The sequence below is a fragment of the Anser anser genome (assembly GCF_964211835.1).
Source record: "Anser anser genome assembly, chromosome: 3".
In the NCBI taxonomy this organism is placed as follows: Eukaryota; Metazoa; Chordata; class Aves; order Anseriformes; family Anatidae; genus Anser; species Anser anser.
Window position 1 is genome coordinate 3,911,903 of NC_139722.1, and position 22,560 is coordinate 3,934,462.

A 22,560-nucleotide genomic window follows, 5' to 3' on the forward strand; every position below is an offset into this window, starting at 1 on the left:
ACTCCTGACTATCTGCAGAGAAGCAGCTGGGAAATGTCACTTGCTTTGCCTGGTAGGAAAATCAGTGGAACTGTCAGAGGTTGTTCCTCTAGGAGTAAATGCATTTGAGTACTTTTAGTTTCTGCCCCCTTGGTCCACATCTCCTTGGAGGAGATACAGGTGCCTCACATGAGTTGTGGAGGCTTAAATTTGAAATGTCCAGAGGAACTTAAACGGATGTGGCATCCAAACCCAATCTGAAAAAAAGCCACCACATATGCCTGCAGCATTATGAAAACCTTCACCTACATGTATCGTGAATCCCACAGTGCAAACGTGTTGTTTTTTTAACGTAACTCAAGTGTACAAGAGTTCTTGTACATAAAATTAAAAATCTCTCTTTGATTTCCAAGTCTTCGTCCCTATCCCTGTTCCAAGCCCTTGAAACACAGGAGTGAATAGCTTTTTGTAATTATGATTTTAAGATAAATTTTTCCTTCCTTGTGATGTTCCTTATTAGGTGACCTCTTTTTGATCAAATTTTCAGCGACCTTCAGCTGAAGGTAAGCTCAGTCGTAGGAAATACCTTGTCAAAGAGGGAATCCTTGCTGAAGGTGTAAGCTGCTGAAGACAGAAGATGTGAGTGGAAAGTGGTGGTCAGGGCTAATAAGCCAGCATTTGGCATGATCATGTCACTGCTTCATCGCACGTAGCAATTTCCACTTAGCCCTGTACCTGCCAAATCCAACCCATTCTCATGGCAATGCCCTTTTCCCTTCGTTGCAAGCAATCAGTGAGGGGAAAAAGGGGGTTACAAGCTCAGCTATAGAAGTGGGTTTCTGGTAATTTTACCTTCTTCTGGTCTTCCATGCTCCACACCTCAGTAGATGCATCGTGGATATATAGATATGAACAGTCAAAATAGGAATGTGTGTCATGAAATTAAAAGTTAAGTGAACTTAATAACCTGAAATACAAAAAATTTACTTGAGATGAGTTGCTGGTCTCTGAACTGTCATTAAATCAGACCACAAAATCATAACAACATCCTGCAATGACATAAAGCACCAGCCGATGAAGATTTCTGCCAGTAATATTCAAGTGAGGTGATTGAGCAGGGACCTGATTAGTTCCTTTTGGCTTGAAAGTGCAGTGAATCTCTAAGAGGCTCCTGATTTTCTCCAGGTTCTGGAGGACTGAAGACGAATTTGAGTGAAAAGTCCTCTTTTTTCTGCTTGGTTACATGGCTTCAGGAGAGGCTTCTCTCAGGGCATTCCTCCACAGAGATTTTGATCAGACTGGTTTCATGGACTTTTTTGGCCATAAAAATAGCTTTAATTCCAAAATTACACCATGCACCTGAGAGCTGAGGATGCTTCTGGGGAAACAGCATGTGCACTGGCCTTTCTCCTCCAGTTTGTTGCTGATCTCTGGTGACTCATGGACAAGAGAGTCCTTTCTCCTGCTTTAAACTGAGGAAAAAAAAAAAGAAAATGCTCACAAATACTTTATATTTCCTTTAGACCTCCTGTTGCCCAGAGGAGGCCTAGGCAAAACACAGTGCAGCAGGGCCATGGAGATGGCCTACCACGCATGTCCAAGGAGCCTACCCAGGAGAAAAGCTGCTCCAGGGTCTATGCAGAAGGCAAGGTCAGAGCTGGGACCGGAGACCAACACTCCTACAGTATAATTCAGGCAGGGACAGCGGGCCCAAAGCTGAGCTAAAATGGGGCTCCTGTGGAGAGAGGCCCAAGGCGAGGCTGGTTGTGACCAGTAAGGCCTCGTAGTACCCAAAGGGCCCTGACAGGGTGTGCATGGGTTTTCCAACTGTAGAATGTGTCAACATGGGATCTCAGACAGGAATGGGGAAAGCCTCCCAGCTCCTTGCACCCTGCGGCCCACCAGGAGGACTTCCCATGGGCATCTACTTTTCCCCTGCCCATCCACTTCAGTACATAGGGATCCCCTAGGCAACGTAGGGGTGGATCGTGTAACTGAAGCAAAAGGAGGTTAAAGCATGAAATCCCATGTCCTGTCCTCATTTTGAAACCCTGGTTGGCTGCCTGACTTTGCAGCTTTCTGATCTCTGTCATTTGATCTGTGTGAGGCACGTGGACCTGTCTCTTCAGATGAGTTTGTGGTGAGAGAACATTAATATTAGAAAGCGGGGAAGGGAAAAAAAAAAAGCTGTCTGATCATTTTTTTTTCTTCTCTCTTTTTTTTTTTCCCTTATCGCTTTATCTGTCTGAACAAACTGTGTTAGTTGACTTGGGATCCTGATGACGTGGTACCTGCCCTCCCATTTCTGGGGGTAGACGGAAGGAAGTGGGCTAGATAAATTAAATACCAACTCCTAACCTTGGGTCAGGTAAGCCAGCTTTATGCAATGGAAAAGGTGGTAGTGGTTGAACTGCACTATAAAAAGGGCACCACGACTGGCTTTGAGGCACACGCAGGCTGAAAGAGGTCTCGGAGAAGAAGAACCTGTGTGCTCTGTCACCGTGTGCGCTCGCCTACAGCAGAAGAGAGGTTGCAATGGCTTTTGCCAGCTACGCTGCAGTGGTAAGTCCTTATATCTGGTGTAAGTGCTCAGATATCCTATTAGCTGCAAGACAAAAGCTGAATACAGATCCCGTGGTGTAGGAGCAACTCTTGTTGGTCTTAGTGAGAACTGAATGGGTTGTGAGGTGTCTGATACAGCTTTCTGACCTAAGCTTTTGCAAGTAGATTTGGTTCTTGACTGCCGAGGCAAGCTGTGTCCAAGATGTGACCAGCCTGGCTGGGGAGGCAGCGGGCTGTTATTTATCTGTAAGGGCATCATATGCGACTGGGAGAGACAGGCCTTTTCTTAGAGAACTTGCTATCAAAATTGTTGAAAGTTGAGAAGAGAAAAGGAGGAGGCACTGTGAAGTGAATGCCTTTATTCTTAAATTCCAGCCTGGGTAGTATTTTGCAGCACTGTCAACTCTGGATATTCTTAAAAAATTTGCATTTATCTTTTTTTTTTTTTTTTTTCCTGAAACCCTTGCTCCTGGAAATGGACCGAGAATATCAGATTTCTTTGAAAAAAGCATTATTTCCAGCAAGTGGCTTCTAGGTGGCCAACTTTTCCTGGCCTAGGACAGCATAAGGCTTACCTGGAGGTCTAAGCTTAGGGATGGGGTCAGGTGAGTCCTTACCCCACCTTGTAGACCAAAAGACATCGCTGTTTGTCTCTGGAGGAGGAGGATGCTCATTGGAGAGATGGTCTTATTGGTGCAGTGCCAACTATGAGTCAGCATTTGAATCAGAATTTAGCCTCTGTTACGATGAGTATTATTCACATACTTGCACTATTTTTCCATGCTCACCCAAATGAAAGTATGAAGATCAGCCACTGCCCATTGATGGTCCAGTCTAGTCAAGCCATGCTTCCTCGTGCTCTCTCCCAGCTGAGCAGAGACAATGATACCTGTTTCTCCTCCAGTTCAGGTCACTCCTTTTGGTGCTGGTTCTAGCACTCACCGTAAGGAGCTCGCCTCACGGGAGGGTAGCTCATCCTCGACCCAGCAAGCACAGTGGCTCTGAGAGGCTTAATGAAGACTGCCAGAAGGATCCCAAATTCCCTACAACGGTGAAAGTTGACATTCGCATCAGCCGTTCAGATTCTGCCTTTAAGATGATCCATGATGTCAGGAACCGGTCTCTCGCTCCCTGGGATTACAGGTAACTCTTTAGATAGTATCTAAAATGCAATAGCTGTGCTACACAGCTGTCCTTTGTGGTAAAAAATGGTTTGTTCTTAGTATATGCCTGGAGTTGTGTGAATATCACAAGCTCTTCTTGACACACACATTCATTTTGGTGTTGGGTGGTGTTTCTTCACAATAAACTGCAGTGCAAAGGGACATAATTGGAATGGTTTCTAATCGCCAGTCTTTGTCAAGGAAAAGAAGAATGTCAGTACATTGTAATTTTACATTTTCCTGACTGAAGCAAATTTTTGAATGCTGAAATTAAAACAAATGAATATGAATGGTCCAGTTGCTATCAGTTCCATATTTCAATCAGCTCCACTCCATTCATATACTAAAGAGATGTGGCAATAGTAGTTACCAACATTGATTCCACTCATAGATAATAGTTCTAAAAATGTTAAGGAGGCTGAAATTCTTTTGTCATGTTTCATAATGAAGATATATAGGTAAATGGTACAGTGCTTTCATGGAGGTAAAAAAGATCCTACCAAAACACATGCACAGGCAAATAGCAAACTCATAAAACCCTTTTGTGTCCCTGTCCCCAGGCTCGACGAGGACCCCAACCGCTTCCCCCAGGTGATCGCTGATGCCAAGTGCCGCCTCTCCGGCTGTGTGAACACACTGGGACAGGAGGACCACAGCCTCAACTCCGTCCCCATCAAACAGGAGATCCTCGTCCTCCGCCGGGAGCAGCAGGGCTGCCCGCCCACCTACCGCCTGGAGAAGAAGCTCATCACGGTGGGATGCACGTGTGCTGCTCCGGTCGTCCGCTACCAGTCCTAGGAGGAATTAGCAGTGGGTGCAGCACTGGGAAGAAGGGGTCTCTCCTATGAACACCTCGCAGGAGGAATCCCAGGTGCCCACTTTGCATCCCAGGAATTCAGCGTGACTTTTCCTTTCCGAACCTGAGAGTACTGATTCTTGTTGTTCATTTGTGGATTTTAGCACGGGAATTGCCAGTAGATAATGGTGGAGGGGGGAAAGGGAAATGGAGGAAAAGTTGTGTTTGTGACAGCAAGCAGGGAGGGGGTAAAGCAGTGCTTTCTTTTTTCACTGCAGCTCATATCAGTTTGGTGAATCAAATGAATTACAGTTTCAAAAGGTGATCTCGGCCGTAAATTGCCCAAATATATAGACGCCAGTCAACACTGTCACAAAAATCCCCACTCCTGCACCTTCTCCCTCCATTCCTCATCCCCTTTTTCTCCTCCAGCCGTCACTGCTCCCTCTTCTAGTGTACATCTGGCATAAGTGCCACCAGGCCTGGTGCTCATCACACTCTGCTTTTTTGTCACTGCTGCTTCATGGACTTCTTTGTCCACGGAGTCAGCAGCTGCTGACTTATTGCAGAGCAATCTGAGAGAGACTTGATCCCACTTTGAGTGGTAAAACAGTAAAGAACTAATAAGTGTTTATATTTCTATTTATATTTTCTATTTATGACTGTATTTATGGCTTTGTATGTGCTGAGAGTATCCAAAACCTGGTAAATGTTTATGTGTATTTATTCAATAATTTATCAGCTGAATAAAATAAAATCAGTATTTTATTTAAAAGAGTGTTGTTTCATGATAGCTAAAAATGAAAGCAGACAGGGAACGGGTTTGTGCTGAATAGCACTGCGAGATTTCAGCACAGATCAGGCTTTGTCTGGTGCAGTGGTATGAGTAGGAGGGAGGGCAAGAGAACTTGCAGTCTAAACAGATGAAAAGATGCAAAAAAAGGGCTGAAAACAATGAAGTGAGGTTACACAGGCAATGGAGCCAGTGGGGGGGTCTCCAGGGGCGGTGGGAAAAGAGGTGGGGGACATTGCATTGCAGGGCTGAAATTTGGGATGGGGTCTAGCCCGGTTCATGGGAGCTGGGAAAAGTCTGTCCTGTCCTCTTCCAACCAAGATGTCATGCCCTCTCCATTCCTTCTCCTCCACCAGCTGGATGGCTGGCTGAGCAGGAATGCAGGGAAATGAGCAAAGGCAGCTTCATCTCACTGCTCCTTAGCCAGCCTGACCTAAAAGCAGGGGGCGAGGAGTCCAAACATCAAGGGAAAAAGCAAGAAACAGCCCCATTGAGGTGATCTGTCTCAGGAATGGTGGAACTGTTGTTGAAAGTATTATTCTCTCCCCCAGCTATACAAGGAGCACAGCCTGGCAGTTCAGACTTGCTGTCTGTTATCTTATCAGATTTTGTTGTAGTTCGTGGTGGTTGGTTTTATTATTATTATTTTTTTTTTCATCTTTCATGTAAATGTGGCGAGATCCAGCGTTACCTCTGACTTTCTTCTGCTGGTGAGGGCGTGAAGTCTCTATTTCCTAGTTCACCTGCATTTATACCTGGGTAACCTTGCGTGCAGGCACTCATATTTCATTTCAGCCGCATTTAAGCCCCTTTAGATTAGGTACAGGTAGACCCCAGGAGGCCTCCTTGTTTCTCCCCCCGCATAATTCACGAGTCATCGGGTCCAAACCTTTCCCCCCAATGCTTGTTTGTCAAGCAGGGTGTATCTCCTGGGAGCCTCGCCGAGCCAAGTAAGACAAGCCCCGGGCGGCGTGGCGGGGAAACCATCTCCTTCAGTTACAAGCAGCCGTACTCATCTGCGGCAGCGGCTGTTTTGTTATGACCACTGAGCCCTTCATGTGGTGGGATGCGAACCCGGGGAGGCGTTCTCAGAGTGCTCCTCTTACAGTAACCGCTGACCAGGAAGTCGCACGCCGACACCCGGCCCGCGCTCGTGACCTATTTCTCTCCCTCTCGATCAGCATCGCCTGTGGGGTTGTCCTCGCTTGCTTTGCGGGGAGAAAATTGGCCTGAAGGTCTCTCTCTGCTTGTAATTATGGGAGCTGGACGGGTGAAAACTCCCGTGCTGATGCTCCTGAACACCAGTCAGCTCACCCTAAGGTTTGCTCTAATGGGATGAGTGGTGAAGTAGCTAATTAAGACGGTGCAGAAGTAGTTACTAAAGGAAGTCTCGCCCATGGGTCGTGAGGTTTTGCAGCCAGCTCTGTCAGCTACAAACCACACACCTCTCAGCGAGGCGTGCGCTCGTGTGGGGATTGTTTCTAAATAAAACTGACAGCAAGGGTTATTTCCTCCTAACAGCATCATTCTTAGAGTGCAGCTGGTTGTAAATAAGCCTCTAGCTCTTTTTTTTTTTTTTTTTTTTTAACTGCTGGCTTTTGTGTCAAGGTAGGTGGTTGGCTTTGATTCCCAGCAATCTAAGAACGTGGGGCAAATGCCATCAGGCTTCCTGTAAGCAGCACGGCCATATTGGCATCGCGGGCAGGCATGTTTAACAGCTGAGCACCACCAGCCTTTGGCTAAGGGCTCTTCCTGTTTTTCCCTCCCCGTGCAGCCACACAGGCCTTCAGTCAATACACCCAGCCTAGCTCTGGGTTGTCCCAAGAGCAAATCCCCTCCCCTGCTCCCCGTGCAGCTGGGCATCCCCTGGCTCTGAGGTGTTAGAGCAGCCTTCAGGGGCTCGGTTGTTTCACCAGGAGGACAAGACACTGCTCTAGGTGTAGAAGCTGGCCCACTGTGCCCTCTCGTAACTCGCTGAGCTAAGCAAGCCGCGGTCCCAGGCTGGTGTCTGAGCCTCGAGGCCTTTCTTATTCCTTTCCTTTTCTGCTTGCCCCTCCCTCACCTCTGCTCCCTGTCCTCCTGCTCGCTCCCCCCCCTTGGGCTGTGCCCATTTGGCAGTATTTGGAGCTCAGGCAGGAGTCCCCTTGTGTGCAGCAGCTCTCAGGGGACGGTGAAGATAGCGGATCGCAGAGACCCCTGCATAAGCATGGGCTGGGAGGCACCCCAGTGACGTGAGCCCAGGTCAAATGCCTTCTCCCAGATTTGTGCTGCGACCTGTGGATGTATTTTCCTGCTGGTGTGAACAAGGCTTCTCTGGACTCCCGCTACAAAAAAGACAGGGATCTTCTGGAAAGAGTCCAGCGGAGGGCCACAAAGATGATATGGGGCCTGGAGCATCTGCCCTATGAGGAAAGGCTGAGAGACCTGGGGCTGTTCAGCCTGGAGAAAAGAAGACTGAGAGGGGATTTTATTAATGTTTACAAATATCTTAAGTGTGGGAGACAGAGGGACTTGGCCAACCTCTTTTCAGTGTTTTGTGGGGACAGGACAAGGGGTAATGGCCACAAGATGGAACACAGGAAATTCCACACCAACATGCGAATGAACTTCTTCACGGTGAGGGTGACAAAGCACTGGGACAGGCTGCCCAGGGAGGTTGTGGGGTCTCCTTCTCTGGAGATATTCAAGGCCCGTCTGGACGCCTGCCTGGGCAACCTGCTCTAGGGAACTGCTTTGGCAGGGGGGTTGGACCTGATGGTCTCTGAAGGTCCCTTCCAACCCCTACAATTCTGTGATTCTGTTACCCTTGACAAGAGGCAAATGTTCTTGGGGGTGCTCAAAAGCACTACAGACCAAGTCAGCCTGTTTCCCAGAACTATTGTTTTTAAAAGTGCATAGAAATTAAATAAATATAAAAAAATCAAAAGTAGCAACCTACAGGGCTCATGACACAAACCAAGAACTGCGCAAGCCCTGTGTTTGCTAAGCCAAGGGAGCAATGGCTTGGCAAGCCAGAAGTAGACACGGCTCGTTGGGAATTAGGCCTAACAGACAAAACTCTGAGGGGATGAATGGTTTGCTGGTCAGGCTTATGGGGATCTATGGTGTGGTGACAGCGCAATGAATGCAGGTGATGGGGTGAGTTTCCACATCAGCTGTGAGTCCTGGCTGTCCTGCAAGATGGCCTGACAGGCCCAGAGCAGAAACCTGTGCCCATGTCACCATCACAGGATAAAATGTGAGCCTTGCCTTGATTTCCCTCCCTTGCCCCTAAACCTTCTTACCTTCTTCCACAACTTCTTTGCTCTCTGATAATTATTTTTAAACTTGTGCTTCAGAAGATTCTAGGCGAGTGGTCCAGGACTACATCTTGTACAACACTGTTCCGTTCTGGCTTTCTGTGAAACTTTTTTTTTTTCTCTTTATTTATTTTTCCTTCAGAGAACTATCTCTTTTTATTTTTTTATTCCTTCTCTCCTTCCCCACCCCCCCCCCCCCTTTTTTTTTTAATCTCCCTTGTAACTTCAACAAAGGATTAAGAGTACATCAGATGCTCTTTGGGGGTCATGAACTAAGCAGGCTCCACTCAGTATTTTCTGGACATAGCTTTCTATGAGTGAGAATCAATAGTTTTTCTATCAAGTACAAAGCATTATGTTTCTGCTTTTATCTACATTCTTACTAAGCACAATTTGTTTGTATCGTGATCAAGGTTCCCTGTTCCAGTAAATGAGTAGCGATGGATTGTCTTCTAAGTAGCCCTTATTTTTTTTTTTTGGTTTGCTTTTTCTTACCAACTTCAGAGATCTGTACTGTACTCACTTATCTTGACCCCCTTCACATGGTAAGGCTTGCCAACAGTTGAATTTATCATCTTTCACAAGCATCTGGCATCTTCCCATCTTGCTGTGGTAACTGGCACCGATGAGTGTCGTTATCTGATCATTTGCCACACAAATCCAACCTCAAGCTTCTCTTGCTGCTGTGTTTTACTCATAGATTTCCAAGCACGCTGACTGGTAAGCCTTTGCTGCTTAAATTTTGCAAGCTGACATGAAACTGAGATGTGAAGCAGTGCTGGACTGGAAATCTCTTTTTGATGAAGAGTTTTTTGCAGCAATTTCCACCCCCGCCCACTATGGTATCATGAAAGGACAGCAAATCAGCAGGAATTTGCATTGAAACACTCCAAAACAAGCAAGAGCAAGCATTAACTGTTGAACCTCAAACTGATATGGCTGTGCAGGGGTGAAAGAGGGGTCCTGCTCTCCCCAGTCCCCTGCTGTGAGAGCTAAGGACTGTAGCTGTGAATGTTTGCCCAGAGAAACAAAGCACTGATTAGGTCACCTCAGAGTCAGGTGCATTGGTTCGGGATTGCCCTGCACCTGGTCAGCTGGGTTTAGCAAGGCAAAGAAAGACGTCTTAGCTCATGATGCCAGAATTTCCAAGGGAACTTACAGCAGGATGGAACGTAGTCCTGGGGCCAAATGAATCCAGGCAGTCATCCTATGAAATGCTTCTGTAGAGCATGCACATCACCCACATACCTGGCAGAGGAGAGCATGAAGCTGGCACAAGGCCAAGTAAATAAAAAATGGTTGTGTCCTAAGACCCAGATTTCATCGGGTTGGTAAATAAATGGTCCGAGGGAGGACGACGCTGCTGGAAGAGGGACTGGGGCATCTTTGCAGCAGAAAGATGTCTGCGTTTTGGTGCTTCAGCTGCATGACCTGGTTCTGATTTTTTCCACATTGTAGCTCTCTCAGAATTGCTAAGAAGTCTCTATTACTCATGTGCCAACCCCAGCTAAGCTTCATATCACTACCAGGTAAGGATGGGCCCTTCATTTTGACTGTTAGAAGTTACTTGGGCTGCTGCAGATAATTTACCAAAGTTACAGAATCACAAAATTGTAGGGGTTGGAAGGGACCTCGAGAGATCATCGGGTCCAACCTCCCTGCCAAAGCAGGTTCCTTAGAGCAGGTTCCTTCTATAGTTCCTTCTATATCAGGTGGTAGGACGTTGTGAGGTTATCTAATGGACCACACAGACAGCTTTATTTCAGTCTGGACTGAAATTTATTTGACTTCTTAAAACCTCAGGGTTTTTCACCTCCCTGAGAGCAGCAAACAAAACATCCGGGTCTTTGCAAAGCAGCCTGCCCTTTGAAACACGGAGCATTGCCAGGTTCCTCGCTGTGTTTTTGGCAGTCAGTTCTGCGCTTAATACTCTTGGGACAGCCAACGGGGTGAACTTCGGGACCTGCAGGAGACCTTAAGGAGCAATAGCTGGAGATAAGGTAGGAAACGAGCAACGTTAGGATCTCATATACTGCTAGATGCCTATATACAGGCAAAGCTTTGTTTGCATTTGATAGAAATTTAAGCATGGACAGGACTTCATTGTTTTGGCTGCAGATACTGTGATTGCTCACAGTTTATTAACATTTTCCAGGCCCAGTGTATATCTGCTAGGTCAAAGGATGCTACGAAATGCCTGGCTGTGCTGTGAGTTTACGCTGTACAAGCTGACCCACCTGATTTTGCCTAGAGTAGATGAGGGAGGGCTTAGGTTCGCTGGCACAGCTGGTGGGAATAACTCCCCGCAGGAACAGCTGAGATGCTAACATCTCCAGTTAGCACAGCTGGATGTGGGGAAGATGCTTTCACCAGAAAGGGCCTTGCCTCTCATTTGGGATTTGCATTCCCTGAGCTCTGTGTCTTTGGAAATTGTGTACTTTCTGTTACGTTTGCCCATGGCGTCTTGTTGGTGCTGGAGAACGTCACACATAACCCCGAGGCGGCAGCAAACAAAACACCCGTGTCTTCGCAAACCAGCCTTCCATTTGAAACACGGAACATTTTCATCTGGGTGCATCTAAATCAAAATACCTGCAGCGTGAGACTTCCACCCACGTAAGCGTCCTCACGGCCGTGGTAGAAGTGCTGTGTCAGTGCGCTCTACTTCGAAGCACTGACTGCTGGCAGCAAATGCATTGGAAGGACGTGAGCGTGGAGGAAACTGCAGCTGCGGTTAGCAATAACCATTTTCTCTCACCAGCAGTTAATTAGTTCAGTTATCCACCTAACTCATGCCCTGTTCCTTGTCTACCCGGTAGTAACCAGCATTAAGCTTCACAGTATAAGTGCATTCTCCATTCTGGGGGAAGGAGTTTTCCTTTCCACTGAAGAAGCACTCAGTATTGTGCTGAACCTTTCTTTGCAAATTCCTTTCCAATCAGATAATGAGGTGGACAACTGGGTAATTGCCCGCTTTGCTTTATTTTTTTGCTGGTCCGTTTTTACTGTCAATCTGTGTAGTGCCATTCGGTAAATCATTTTCCTCCAGGTGTCTTTAGTTTCTCTATTGCTAAAACGGTGTTAACGATGCAAACCGTAACTCCTCTATATGCTTTATGTTCTACTGAAACAGAGCTAGATGTTATCATGAGGATTTTTGGTTTTAGTTTCATACTAATCTGTTATATGGTCCTAATGGAATGGAGTGATTTCTTGCTTTATGAGAAAAGGTTTCTTCAGAAAGGAAGGAGAACACCACAGAGTTATTTTGCTGATTTTTTATTGCATAGAATCATAGAATCACAGAATGGTTTGGGTTAGAAGGGTCCTTAAAGATCATCTACTTCCAACCCTCTGCTATGGGCAGGGACGCCTCCCACCAGACCAGGCTGCCCAAAGCCCCATCCAGCCAGGTCTTGAACACTTCCAGGGATGTTCATCCACAACTTCTTATTGCATGAAGATAAATAAACAGACGCTATATTATTTTTTTTCCCACCAGCATAAATAGAGTTAAATAAATAGACTTTTCAAAGTGTTAACTAAAGATGTGTAAAGAGTTCCCATTACTCCTTCAGTGAAGCATGTGAAAGGATCCAGATTCTGAATTCAGAGTTTTAAAAGGGAAAAGGATTTGGAACAAAAACAAAACCAACCAAACCAAAAGCACAAAACTGAGAATCTAGCTAATCATTATGGCTTGATTCCATTCTGCAGAGATTTTCATCGATGTTAGGCAAGGAAGTCCTCCTGCTGTGGCTCCCTGCTCTTGTACCACGGGCTCCCTTTAAGCCTGGTGCTGGATCAAGGGGGTGACACAAGTGCAGCCCACGGTGATAATTTTCTTCTCCAGCCGGTACGAGTGGTGGCAGCCCCTCAGCTCCCGGCGGAGGACGAGGATCTCCTGGTTGATGGGGATGGAGTTGAGGCTGTGGTCCAGCTGCCCGGCTGAGTTCACGCACCTGGAGTGGCGGCACTCAGCATCAGCAATCACTTGGGGGAAGCGGTTGTGGTCCTCGTCGATCCTGTAAGTTGACACGAGAGGATAGGGAAGTATTTGCAGTAGAAATGCTGCTGCATCTCTGTAGGCATGATAGTCTGGATCATTATGGGCTCCCAGCCTAGGAACCTGTATGCACTGGAAAGCTGCCTATGAAGGGCAGTAGACCCTCTGCTATTTCTGCTTTTTAAGTATAACTAGAGTATAAGTAAGTGCATACTGCAGGTTTTTAAGTGCGAGGACTGCAAGCAACTGCCTTAGCAGAGGACTTGCTTCAAATAGGCACTGACTTTGAAAGAGTGATTAGAAGTGGCTAGAGTTTCACAACATGTTGGACTGACTGACGAACCCAAAGACCTTCAGCTTTCCCCCAGAACATGAAATGTTCTTAGGGCCTGATGCTGGTGTTATTAAACCACCACTGACTTTAGTGCAATGTCAGACCTCCAAGGTTTTTGATCATCTCTTAGGTAAAGAATACATTTTATGATAAGATCTACTCCAGTATGCACATAAAATAATTAAAGTACAAAGGCAATTTGCTTTGTCTTCTGCCTAGACCATACTTTTGCTCTGTCCTCCTTTTCTGTGTTGATTAGCTTTCAAAGAGGATTGTATGGTCTGTAGATATTGCCCAACAGGGCAATATCTATCCTCTCAACAGTGAAGTAATGAAAGATGTGGGCATAGCCTCTGCATCCCTCTTGACCAAGGCAGTCATTTCTAGACCACAGGGTCAGAGATCGTACCTGTAATCCCAGGGAGCCAGCGAGCGTTTGCTGATATCAAGAGTCACTTTGTTATCCTGGTTCATGTTGCTGATGCTTATGTTGACTCTCACAGTTTGAGGGAACTTAGCGTCTTTTTGGGTCAAGCATCCAGCATCTGCTTGCTTGAAGAGGCTCTCCGGCTTGAGCCCGGGCCGTATCACCTTCCCGTAGGCAGAACTGCTGGCTGACAGCATGGCCAGCAGCATTAACAGCAGAGAGCTGGACTGAAGACAAAAGGTGTATTTAGGACACAATGCCATGCAGCTGCAGTAACACAGCTCTTCTGTGGGGCTGGGAAGAGTCAGCCTAGCTGGTAGTTAAAAGTCCATGCTGTGGGTTGGGGAAATTAGGGGAAAACATGCCAAATATCACATCCGTTTCTGCACGGACTAATTCTTACAGTGCTGAAAGATATGGTATTCACTCAATTGTAATTTGGTGATACGCAAAATCTCGATTATAAAAAATAATTATACAAAACAATTGTACAAAATAATATAGATAAGAGAGAACAGAAAGAATATAGCAACAAAAAGACACTGAGTTTTCAATTTATATCGTGACTTGGGTTTATGTGGCAGAAGCTCCATTCCCTAATAAACATGTACAGTCTCATTGCTGTCCCATGCTGGTGCTATTCAGCAGCTTCCTGTTTCGGTCCTTTTCAATATTTCGTGATTTTAAGAAGCATTTAAAAGGTTGGTGCCCCATTCCCGACAGTCAGCTATTAGAATTTAAATATGTCCCTATTAAATTAGGGGAAAACAAAACACATGGCAAGTTCTTACCAGAGAAGCACGAAGGTTCGGAGACATCCTCCTTTTCTTACTGCAGCTGATGCTTGTGCTGGGCTCTGTCGAACCGAAGGTGTCTGGGTGCACTTGCTGCTGGTCTTTTTATAAGGGCTTTTGTGCTGCCCTAGATAAGGGGAGTAGGTGTTTTTTTTTTTTTCCCAACCTTCACTGTGGTTTCTGACCTTACATTAAAAAGTGTCTGTGTATAAATTCCATAGGTGGAAGACAGGATATGGGCTTACCTTTTCTGAGATCTGCTGGTGATGTCATTGCTTCAGCTATGTTACTCAAGTAGTAACAAAATTCCATGTTGATGTTAGAAAACCACTGAAAAATTGTCACGCACGCTGCAGCGAGTGGATGCAAACTATGTGATTTTGAACTCGGACTACAGCTGACATCTAGTCAAACGCACATGGACGTGCTTCACGGACTCAGCTCGAGATGCTCTAAGTATCCAAAGCACTGCTGTCACCGGCACTGATGGCTTGGATCCATGTGGTGCTTCACCAGTCTGATGTCTTTTTATTCTGAGGTGGGCAGATGTTGGACAGCTGGTGCCCGTCCAGTTGCTCTCCACACTTATCATGTCCTATCACCTGCTTTGATGTCTGAAAACCCAGATTTCTTCTCAAATTTCATTTTTTTCTCAAATTTCCCAGTCTGGATCAGGTTATTTTTATCGTTTTATATACCTCACCTCTGATATGTCAAATTTGACCAGAATGTTTTGTGATACTGAATTTCCAAATCTGATCATTCTCCATCTGAGAAGCAAAGCCCAAAACACTGCTTTCACTTGCTTTTGAGACTGCTGTATTTTTATTTCCCTTCATGATCTTGTGCTATGCAACAGGGCTGTGATCCTACGATCGCAGTCTGGGACATGTGAAGGATGTAATTAAAACCTCAGTTCCCAGGTTAGGGTCCAAGAGAAACCTTGTGAAGGCTGTGAGATGAAAACTGACCCTCTTGCAGGCAGGAAAAAGGGAAGAAACTGCAGGCATCTGCTCCACGGTGCACTGTGGTGGATACGTGATATCATGCTACAATACTGGGAGCTGAAATACCTCTCATCGTGTAGCCCCACGACTGCCTGCGTCCCAACCCTGTGTCCTGGGTGATACTGATCACTGATCATGCTATTTCTCCATCCTCGTAAGACCAATGTGCTGCAGCTGTACCCTACCCTGTTAGTATTTAAACGTGCAAGGTTTAAATCCCTGTGTTCAAGTGGACAGACTCCATTTGACATGGTGACAAGCAGGATCCATTCTCCAATCCAGAGGTTTGCATTTTCCTAGATTTTCACTAAGATACTGTCAGGGGGCTGCAGTCCTGGAGATGCTGGGCTGCTTCAAGGCTGTCCCTCCTCTTGACTTTGGATGCTTTGGGAATTTACAAAGGGAAACCCTAATACTTTGGTACCAGCTTCGGAGAGATTCCCTTCCTGAGCTTCACCGCAGCTGCTGTGATAGCAACTGCCTCCGTTTTTGTTTCTTTTTTAGGCAGATGCTGATGAGCCCTGAATGCTCATTAAAAGCAACGAGCTTGACCAAGAGACCCTGCCTGCACGGAGGGATGTCTGCATTGATTCTCCTCATCTGCTTTTGGGGATTTAAATTTTAACAGCTCTCTAGCAAACATTTTGGTCGCTGGGATGTATGGGATGCTCTGGGGCTGGGTGCACCTATTCAATATCCTTTGGTCAGAGCTCAGAGCTTTACACTTGGGTCAGTCAGCAGCAAAGCAGGGATGTGAACGTTTTGGATAAAGCACACACTGCAGTAGGAACCAGGAACTGGAGTTCTCCTCCCAGGCAAATGTCCCAGCCACTAGCTTACGGAGTCTTCTTCCTCCTTCTCCCCAGCAAATACTGCGTGGGGTAGCTAATTAGGACAACTCAGTGCTTCCCAAGGAAGGGCAGTCCACCCAGAGTGCTGCAAAACCTGGTATGTAAAGGGAGAGAGGCTCAAATCTGTCAGGATGCAGTTTCCCAGGTAATGATGCTGATCCTGATGGACGGTGAGATAGCAGAAATCAGCTACCACCGTGTTCTCTGATGACACTTTCGAGAAGCTGTTTGGAGAGTCAGTAATGTATGAGCACAAAAGTGTTGATGCTGCATGCAGGCTCAGTTTCAGAGAGATTCTCGAAGAAAGGGCTTACATCTCAGAAAGGAGAGGGAGAATATATCCATCCTTCTCTTTAACATTTTCCTTTTAGGAAATATTTCTCATTGTTTTGCTCTGACAGTGGGTGACAAGTTGTCAGGGTGTGCACCTTACAGTAACACTTGGTGTAACAGACTCGACGGTCTGACCCACTCCTCTTCTCAGCTCTAGTTTTCATCCTGTTTGCAGATGAAAACGTTGCAAATTAGCTGTGCTTCATATTTACTCCTGAGTCCAAATTTTCTCAGCTTGTGCAATCCAAAGGAGGTTGCAAACGAGAGTAAAATTTACCTTGCAGTTTCTGGAATAGCCATGACCTAAATCAGCTTGTTTAAAAGATGCTGACGTTTGAAGAGTGACTTGTATAATTCAGTTTCCCTCTTAGAGTTAGAGATGTACAGGTTAACGGAAAAGGTTCCCTCAGAAGGGGTTTTCTCTAATGCCGTTTACTGAAATATCCATTCAAACTGGGTCAGTTAAATTTGCAATTTTAGAAGCAAGAAAGATTTCAAAAGCCTGCAAAGGTAGCGGAAGGTCAGGTTCAACCAGCCTGACCCTAAATCCAGGCTTATCTACTCTAAATGTGTCAGTGGTTTACGTTACCTCAGTACGTGAAAGGTGAATAGTTAAGCATTCAAACACAGCAGACGTAATGCTCTCTGAAATGGTGAAAAACAACAATATAAATAAAAACTTTCCATGGTTTGTTCTGAGCCACGGATGCACGAATTTGCAATTGTCATAGGCAAGATGAGAGGCTCTTAGGAAAAAATACACACCTTGAAATGCTTCCAGCACGTCTGAATTATACAAATGAAACTCTCACATTTCTGATCCTAAGCTTTTTTTCCAGGTTAAAACAATTATTTTCCAATTATTCCTCATCTGGAGTGAAAAGAAAAACTAAGCATGATTTTTCCCATGAGTTTAGAATTTAATGGAGTTTGGTTTATTTTGACATTTACCTCTCTCTTAACTAACAGTTTCATTTCTATATGGAAAAAGGACTATATCTTGTGTTTTTTTCTATTATGATGTTTAAGGACACATGCAGCAATTGTTTTTATAACCTGTGTGTATGGTCTTTCAGGCGGGTGCCACCGAAAGCACTGTGATATTACAGAGCTGCGTGCTCTGTGACTTCCTATTAGAAGCAAGCAAGAAGCAATTAGCGGCACATTAGTGCCACAGAAACCACACTTATTGGAGAGCTGAAAACAAGGATGCTAAAAAAAAGCTTACTGAAACGAGTGAAAGGTTACCTAAAGCCTTCAAAAGAAATCAAAGCTAGCCCTCCTCTAGCCTCTGGTGAAAGATTAAGTTGTTACTTCAGCACTTTACCCAGCTGAGATCCTTCAGGCATTCGAATAAATTGGCTTTGGTGACACTTTCTCCCCTCAAAGTCACAGTGTGAGTCAGGGGCAGAGTTGATCTTTGCTTGCTGTAAATTAAAATAGAAAAGGCAGATATCCCTTAATACTTTTTTTTTTCCCCCATCACAATCAGTTAATTTTATGCTTCTTTTGGAAAATGAGTTTTTCTATTTACATGTACAAAAATATTTACTTTTTTTTTTTTTTTTTCCTGATGGAGAGTGTATTTACAGGTACACCTCCTGAGTACGTATTCTTACAAATCCCTGTAAGTCAAGGCAACGCTCCTCCTCTTAATACAAGCACGGCGTGACCCACTGTGCATTGTGGAGGGAAGTTCTTGGAGATCAATGGTTAGGCTGTGTCTGAGGCCAGTGAGTTTCAGAGAAAAACTCAGAACCTGATGGACCAAAGCCCTGAGCACCCTGATTCAACACCGAAGTCGAATTTCAGTTTAAATTAATTGCATTCTTGCTGCGAGTGGGCAGTTGGTTCAGAGACAGCCAGAGGTCCCCTCCAAACTGGTTAAATCACTGCACCTTGGTCCCTCTCCTTGATCTTCACAGGAGACTTGTCAGAAAAAGATAAAATAACCTTTTTTTTTTTTTTTTTTTTCCTGTATTAAACACCTAAATTCTTCAGGCACATCTAAATGAATATCGGAGTTCTTCATCAGCTGTGGTTGCCATCCGTGGTTGGTACATCTGTTGCGTGATCTAATAGATACTCGGTGTTCAAGGAGTTGACTCAAAGGAAACAGACCGCTCACTTTGGTTTTGGATTGATGTTCGGAGGGACAGGGGAAAGAGAGGGCTTCCAGGTAATGTGAGTTGTACTTAACGAGAAGCCTGCTCTGTAGTAATTAATAGATGATTAATACATAACTGCAGCGTTGTTCAAGTAAGTGAAGAAGGGCTCTAACTGCTCCGCATAGCCAGCTCCTGATCAGCAGCAATATTACTATTAGAGTTTTTGTAGTGCCCAAAGGTTCACTGCAAAGCAGGGCCAAATTAGCAACTAATGCCTAATGGAAGGGACAGTATTTCCTGGCCAACACTGTATTTCTTTGTCTGCATGCAGTTTAGTGAGCATATAACTTGCTTTTCCTCTGGTAGCTTTGGATCTTCTGGGGATGAGGGTTCCCTCAGGGGATGCCAAGATGGAGATGAAAGAAGCAATATGGGGCTGGGCAGAGAAAGGCAAGGTGTGTCCATTTTTTATGTGGCATTTAGCTTTTAGATCAGCTTAACTCTACCGTGAAACTGTACCCTCCCTCACTTCTCAGGGCCCTGAGCTACAGCAAAGAGAAGGAAAAAAAATCATGGTTCTTCATCTGGGAGGCTTGGCTTCAGGAGAAGAAACGTCAGGAAATGTGCCGAGCATGAGATTTTGGAGAACTGAAGGAGAATGAAATGGGATGCCTGTGAGGTTGTTTATGGACAGGTCTTCAAAAAGGGTTGGGACTTTGAGGTTGAAAGCGTGAAAGGGGTGGACCGAAAACCTAACAAGTGTGCAATGGATCTGAAATCTTGATAAAGGTGGAACATCTACCAAAGGTAGTTAGTAGGTGGGACCAAGTCTTGAACTGCAAGACCAGCGTTGATGTGTAACAAGAGGAACCAACGGAGGGATTCAGTGATAGTGGAGCTATGGCCAGTTGGGGAAAACAGCTTTAAAAGGAAAAAAAAAAACCTTTGTGAGACATTGGCAAGAGTCCACCTAGGAACCCTCTCCAAACCTAGCTGACACAGAAAGCACAAAAAGAAGGTCTGAAAAATGCGGTGACTGCCTGATGAGAGGGAATCTGGCTGATCCCAGGTCCCCAGAGGTGGTAAAGGTCTCCCTCGATCACTTGATTTCATGTGTCCTCTCACGTATTTGTTTTTGTGGTTGTCAGTGATGTAAATGACCAAACAGATTTGTTATCGATTAAAAATCTAATCTCTCTGTCAGTGCTTTATTTTCATGGCCTCTAAGACATCCTGTGGCAATATGGTTCACATCCAATTATAAACTGTACGTGTTAAAAAAAAAAGAAGAAGAAACCTTTTAAGCAGAAACTGGCTCATATTCAAGCTGGCAGAATGGTTTATACAAACAATTAACTCATTTTGAAATTCTCTGTTTGCTGTGTTATCTGCTCGCATCCTGTGTCTCGCCCACACCTTGGCCCTAATGTATGGCAGCAAGCAGGGGGAGAAGGGGTCAAGGTCCCTCCTGCTGCCCCACAGCACTCCAGCGCTCTGCCCTCTGCATCCTCAGCACCACCCCTTTAAAAAACACTTCCCAAATGTCCACCTCAGTTACATCAGATTTCAGATGCTGCAGGCTGAGACGTTTATTTCCCATCCCCAGAGTGCACAGGGACAAGTTGTGCATTTGCCGTTCCCTCTTGGGCCAGGCTTTGAAGATCTTTGATCATCTTTTTTTTTTTTTCTTTTTTCTCTGCACAGGAGGATCTAGGCTTGACCCACCCCTCTCTTGCAGTGTGGTCCTCCAAGCCCAACACAATCTCCCATGCAGGGCTTTAATTTCCTGGTGCTCGCAGATGATCTGAGAGGCAGGCAGCTGGTACATAGCACCTCTTCACAACTGCACCACCGAGAAATTCGCCTGCTTGCTGAGGACCACACATTCCCAGGCAGTCCCCGTTTCCAGGCAGTCTGTAACCTACTCTTTGGATAATCTTTCTTCACCCTTCTTGGGACCATTGTAATTAAAATTTATCTGAAGTGAAATAAATTCTGAAGTTTGTCGGGAGGTCATTGGTGTATTTTTCGTTATCTCAAAACCAGTTGCCAGCTGCAGATTTGTCAGTTTTGTTTTTTTTTTTTTTTTTAAATCTCCAGCTACAGCTGCTTCTCTAACTTATTTTGCAGTAAATTAGGTCTAGATGCATTTGAACACTCATTCCAAAATTGAAAATCTGTGGCAAACATTTCACAAAAAAAAAAAAAAAAGAAGAAAAAAAAAATATTTGAGGGTCAGTTCTTTGCAGCACGTGCTGGACAGGAAAAAAAAAAAAAGATGAATTCTTGTGTTGTTTTAACATTTTTTAAAGTTTTAAAGTTGCAAATAGAAGTTTCTCATTTGTGGGCACAGGCTGTGGGTTTATGTTTGCGTACCATCTTCAACAGGACAGCAGATGGGGAGTGCAACAGTGCACAGAGTCATCCGTACATTCATTTGTACTCTCCTGGTTGATGCGAAAGAGGAGATATCAGAATACTGGGTGCTGAAATTCCTCTTTTCAAGCTCCTAAACACCTTATGAAGATGAAATTTAGCCTTACCGTAGCCAAACTGGAGAACTCTCCAGTGAGCACACCCACACCCCACACACCCGTCGTGGGGCACACGCAGACACTCGGTGACCACGACCCTGCTCCAGCTGTCAGTGTGGAGCCCGCCCTCGCCTCCCTCACGCCGGTCCCCCAGCAGCTGGTTTGGGGGCACACACCGCTCCTGCCCCATGGCGGGGGGTAGCAGGCCCTGCTGGATCCAGGACCTGATGGCAGGACCCCTCTGACTCCAGCAGCTGGCACCGCAGTAACCACGGGGCCTGCACCCGCGGCCTGACTCCGGCAGCCGGCCCTAAATTCACTCACGCACACCCCCAGGTCTCACCGGTCCTGGCACGCACACACACAGCAGAGAGAGTGCAAATAAGCAGACAGAGTTAAGAAAAGATTTAATGAGGAAATATAAGAAGATTGGATAGAGTGCAGTCATCAGGCACAAGGCTCGGTCAGAGAAGCGTACCGACCAGCCCCATTTTACACACAACCGGCCCTTTTATACCCTTTTCTCCCTATCCCCTGTTGGTTCCTCCTGCTCCCTCTTCCCCTGCACACCCCATGGCTTTGCAGGGCTCTGTGGTTTCTGCTCTCTTCCTGCCCAGGGACCCTCGGTTCACATCTTATCAGCTGCAAAGTCTGGTTTGATTTTCCTCAAAGCGGTGCCTGTAATTTAATAGCTCATCAACCAGCATGACTGGGAGGTTTTCTTCTTGCCATGGTCTCCAATTTTGTTTTGTCAAGTCAGTGTCTCATCATTTTGCTTATTGTTCCCCCTTTACTTCTAATCATTCTGATCCAGATATCCTCACTCAGGCAACTTTGCTTGAACCAACATTCCCACTTCGTGTCCCTTTCCTTATCAATTAGTCCAGATTAGACCCAGTTTTGGACCATTAGGTCCAAATTAGACCCAGTCTGGTTCCCATCACTTCTTCCCTTTCTTATTTTCCCTTTGTTGCATTGGAAAAGGTCCTTGACCAGATATTGTAAAGGAGCAAGCACTGTCCTACATACACTGACAATGAGGCTTAGACCTTTGGGAAGATGGAAGGGCTTAACGGAGGAGGGTAGAGAAAGCTCAACAGAAATGAGCATCTGTCCCTGAAATCTGGGACTGGATGGGGATTGAAGTGGAGGAAGGATGAGGGAACATCGCTGGACAGGAGCAGTCTCCCTGAGATCTCAGCTCACATCTACAAGAGGCACTCAGTGTCACCCTGGGCCGTGCCAATGACAGTGAGGTTTGGGAGCCACTTGGTGGAGCAGGAAGCATCATGGCCACACACAACATCACAAAATCACAGAACGGTTATTGAGCACAGCGTGCCCATGAAAGCAGTGTGGGGACTTTCCTCCCCCAGCTCACGGTTTTGGCAGAGGTATGGGGCCATTCAAGACCCGCATCATTCTAGGAAAGGGACTCCTGCATGGGGAGCATTAAGAGGTTGGTGCTACGTGCTAAAAAAAACAGCCTTTAGCCAGCAGCTGCTTGGCCACCAGCTTGTCCTCCACCACCCACTGCTTTCAAACCAAATCAGGTCTCTTCAGAAAACTAGTTT

The 22,560-nt window shown here is 45.7% G+C and overlaps 3 protein-coding genes across 3 annotated transcripts in view; 2 read left to right on the forward strand and 1 right to left on the reverse strand.

The window, feature by feature from the left end:
* TRAM2 (translocation associated membrane protein 2) overlaps positions 1-22,560 on the forward strand; it is a 118,173-nt gene that overhangs the window by 80,396 nt on the left and 15,217 nt on the right. The window lies entirely within an intron of this gene.
* LOC310896055 (interleukin-17F-like) lies at positions 2,000-5,191 on the forward strand. The gene is made up of 3 exons (XM_083827896.1): positions 2,000-2,541; positions 3,446-3,684; positions 4,265-5,191. The coding sequence occupies exons 1-3, from the start codon at positions 2,515-2,517 to the stop codon at positions 4,500-4,502; spliced, it is 504 nt and encodes a 167-aa protein (XP_083684022.1). The 5' UTR covers positions 2,000-2,514; the 3' UTR covers positions 4,503-5,191.
* IL17A (interleukin 17A) lies at positions 11,796-14,357 on the reverse strand. Its single transcript, XM_083830759.1, has 3 exons — positions 14,151-14,357; positions 13,342-13,586; positions 11,796-12,617 (listed from the first exon to the last, which is right to left on the reverse strand). The coding sequence occupies exons 1-3, from the start codon at positions 14,175-14,177 to the stop codon at positions 12,380-12,382; spliced, it is 510 nt and encodes a 169-aa protein (XP_083686885.1). The 5' UTR covers positions 14,178-14,357; the 3' UTR covers positions 11,796-12,379.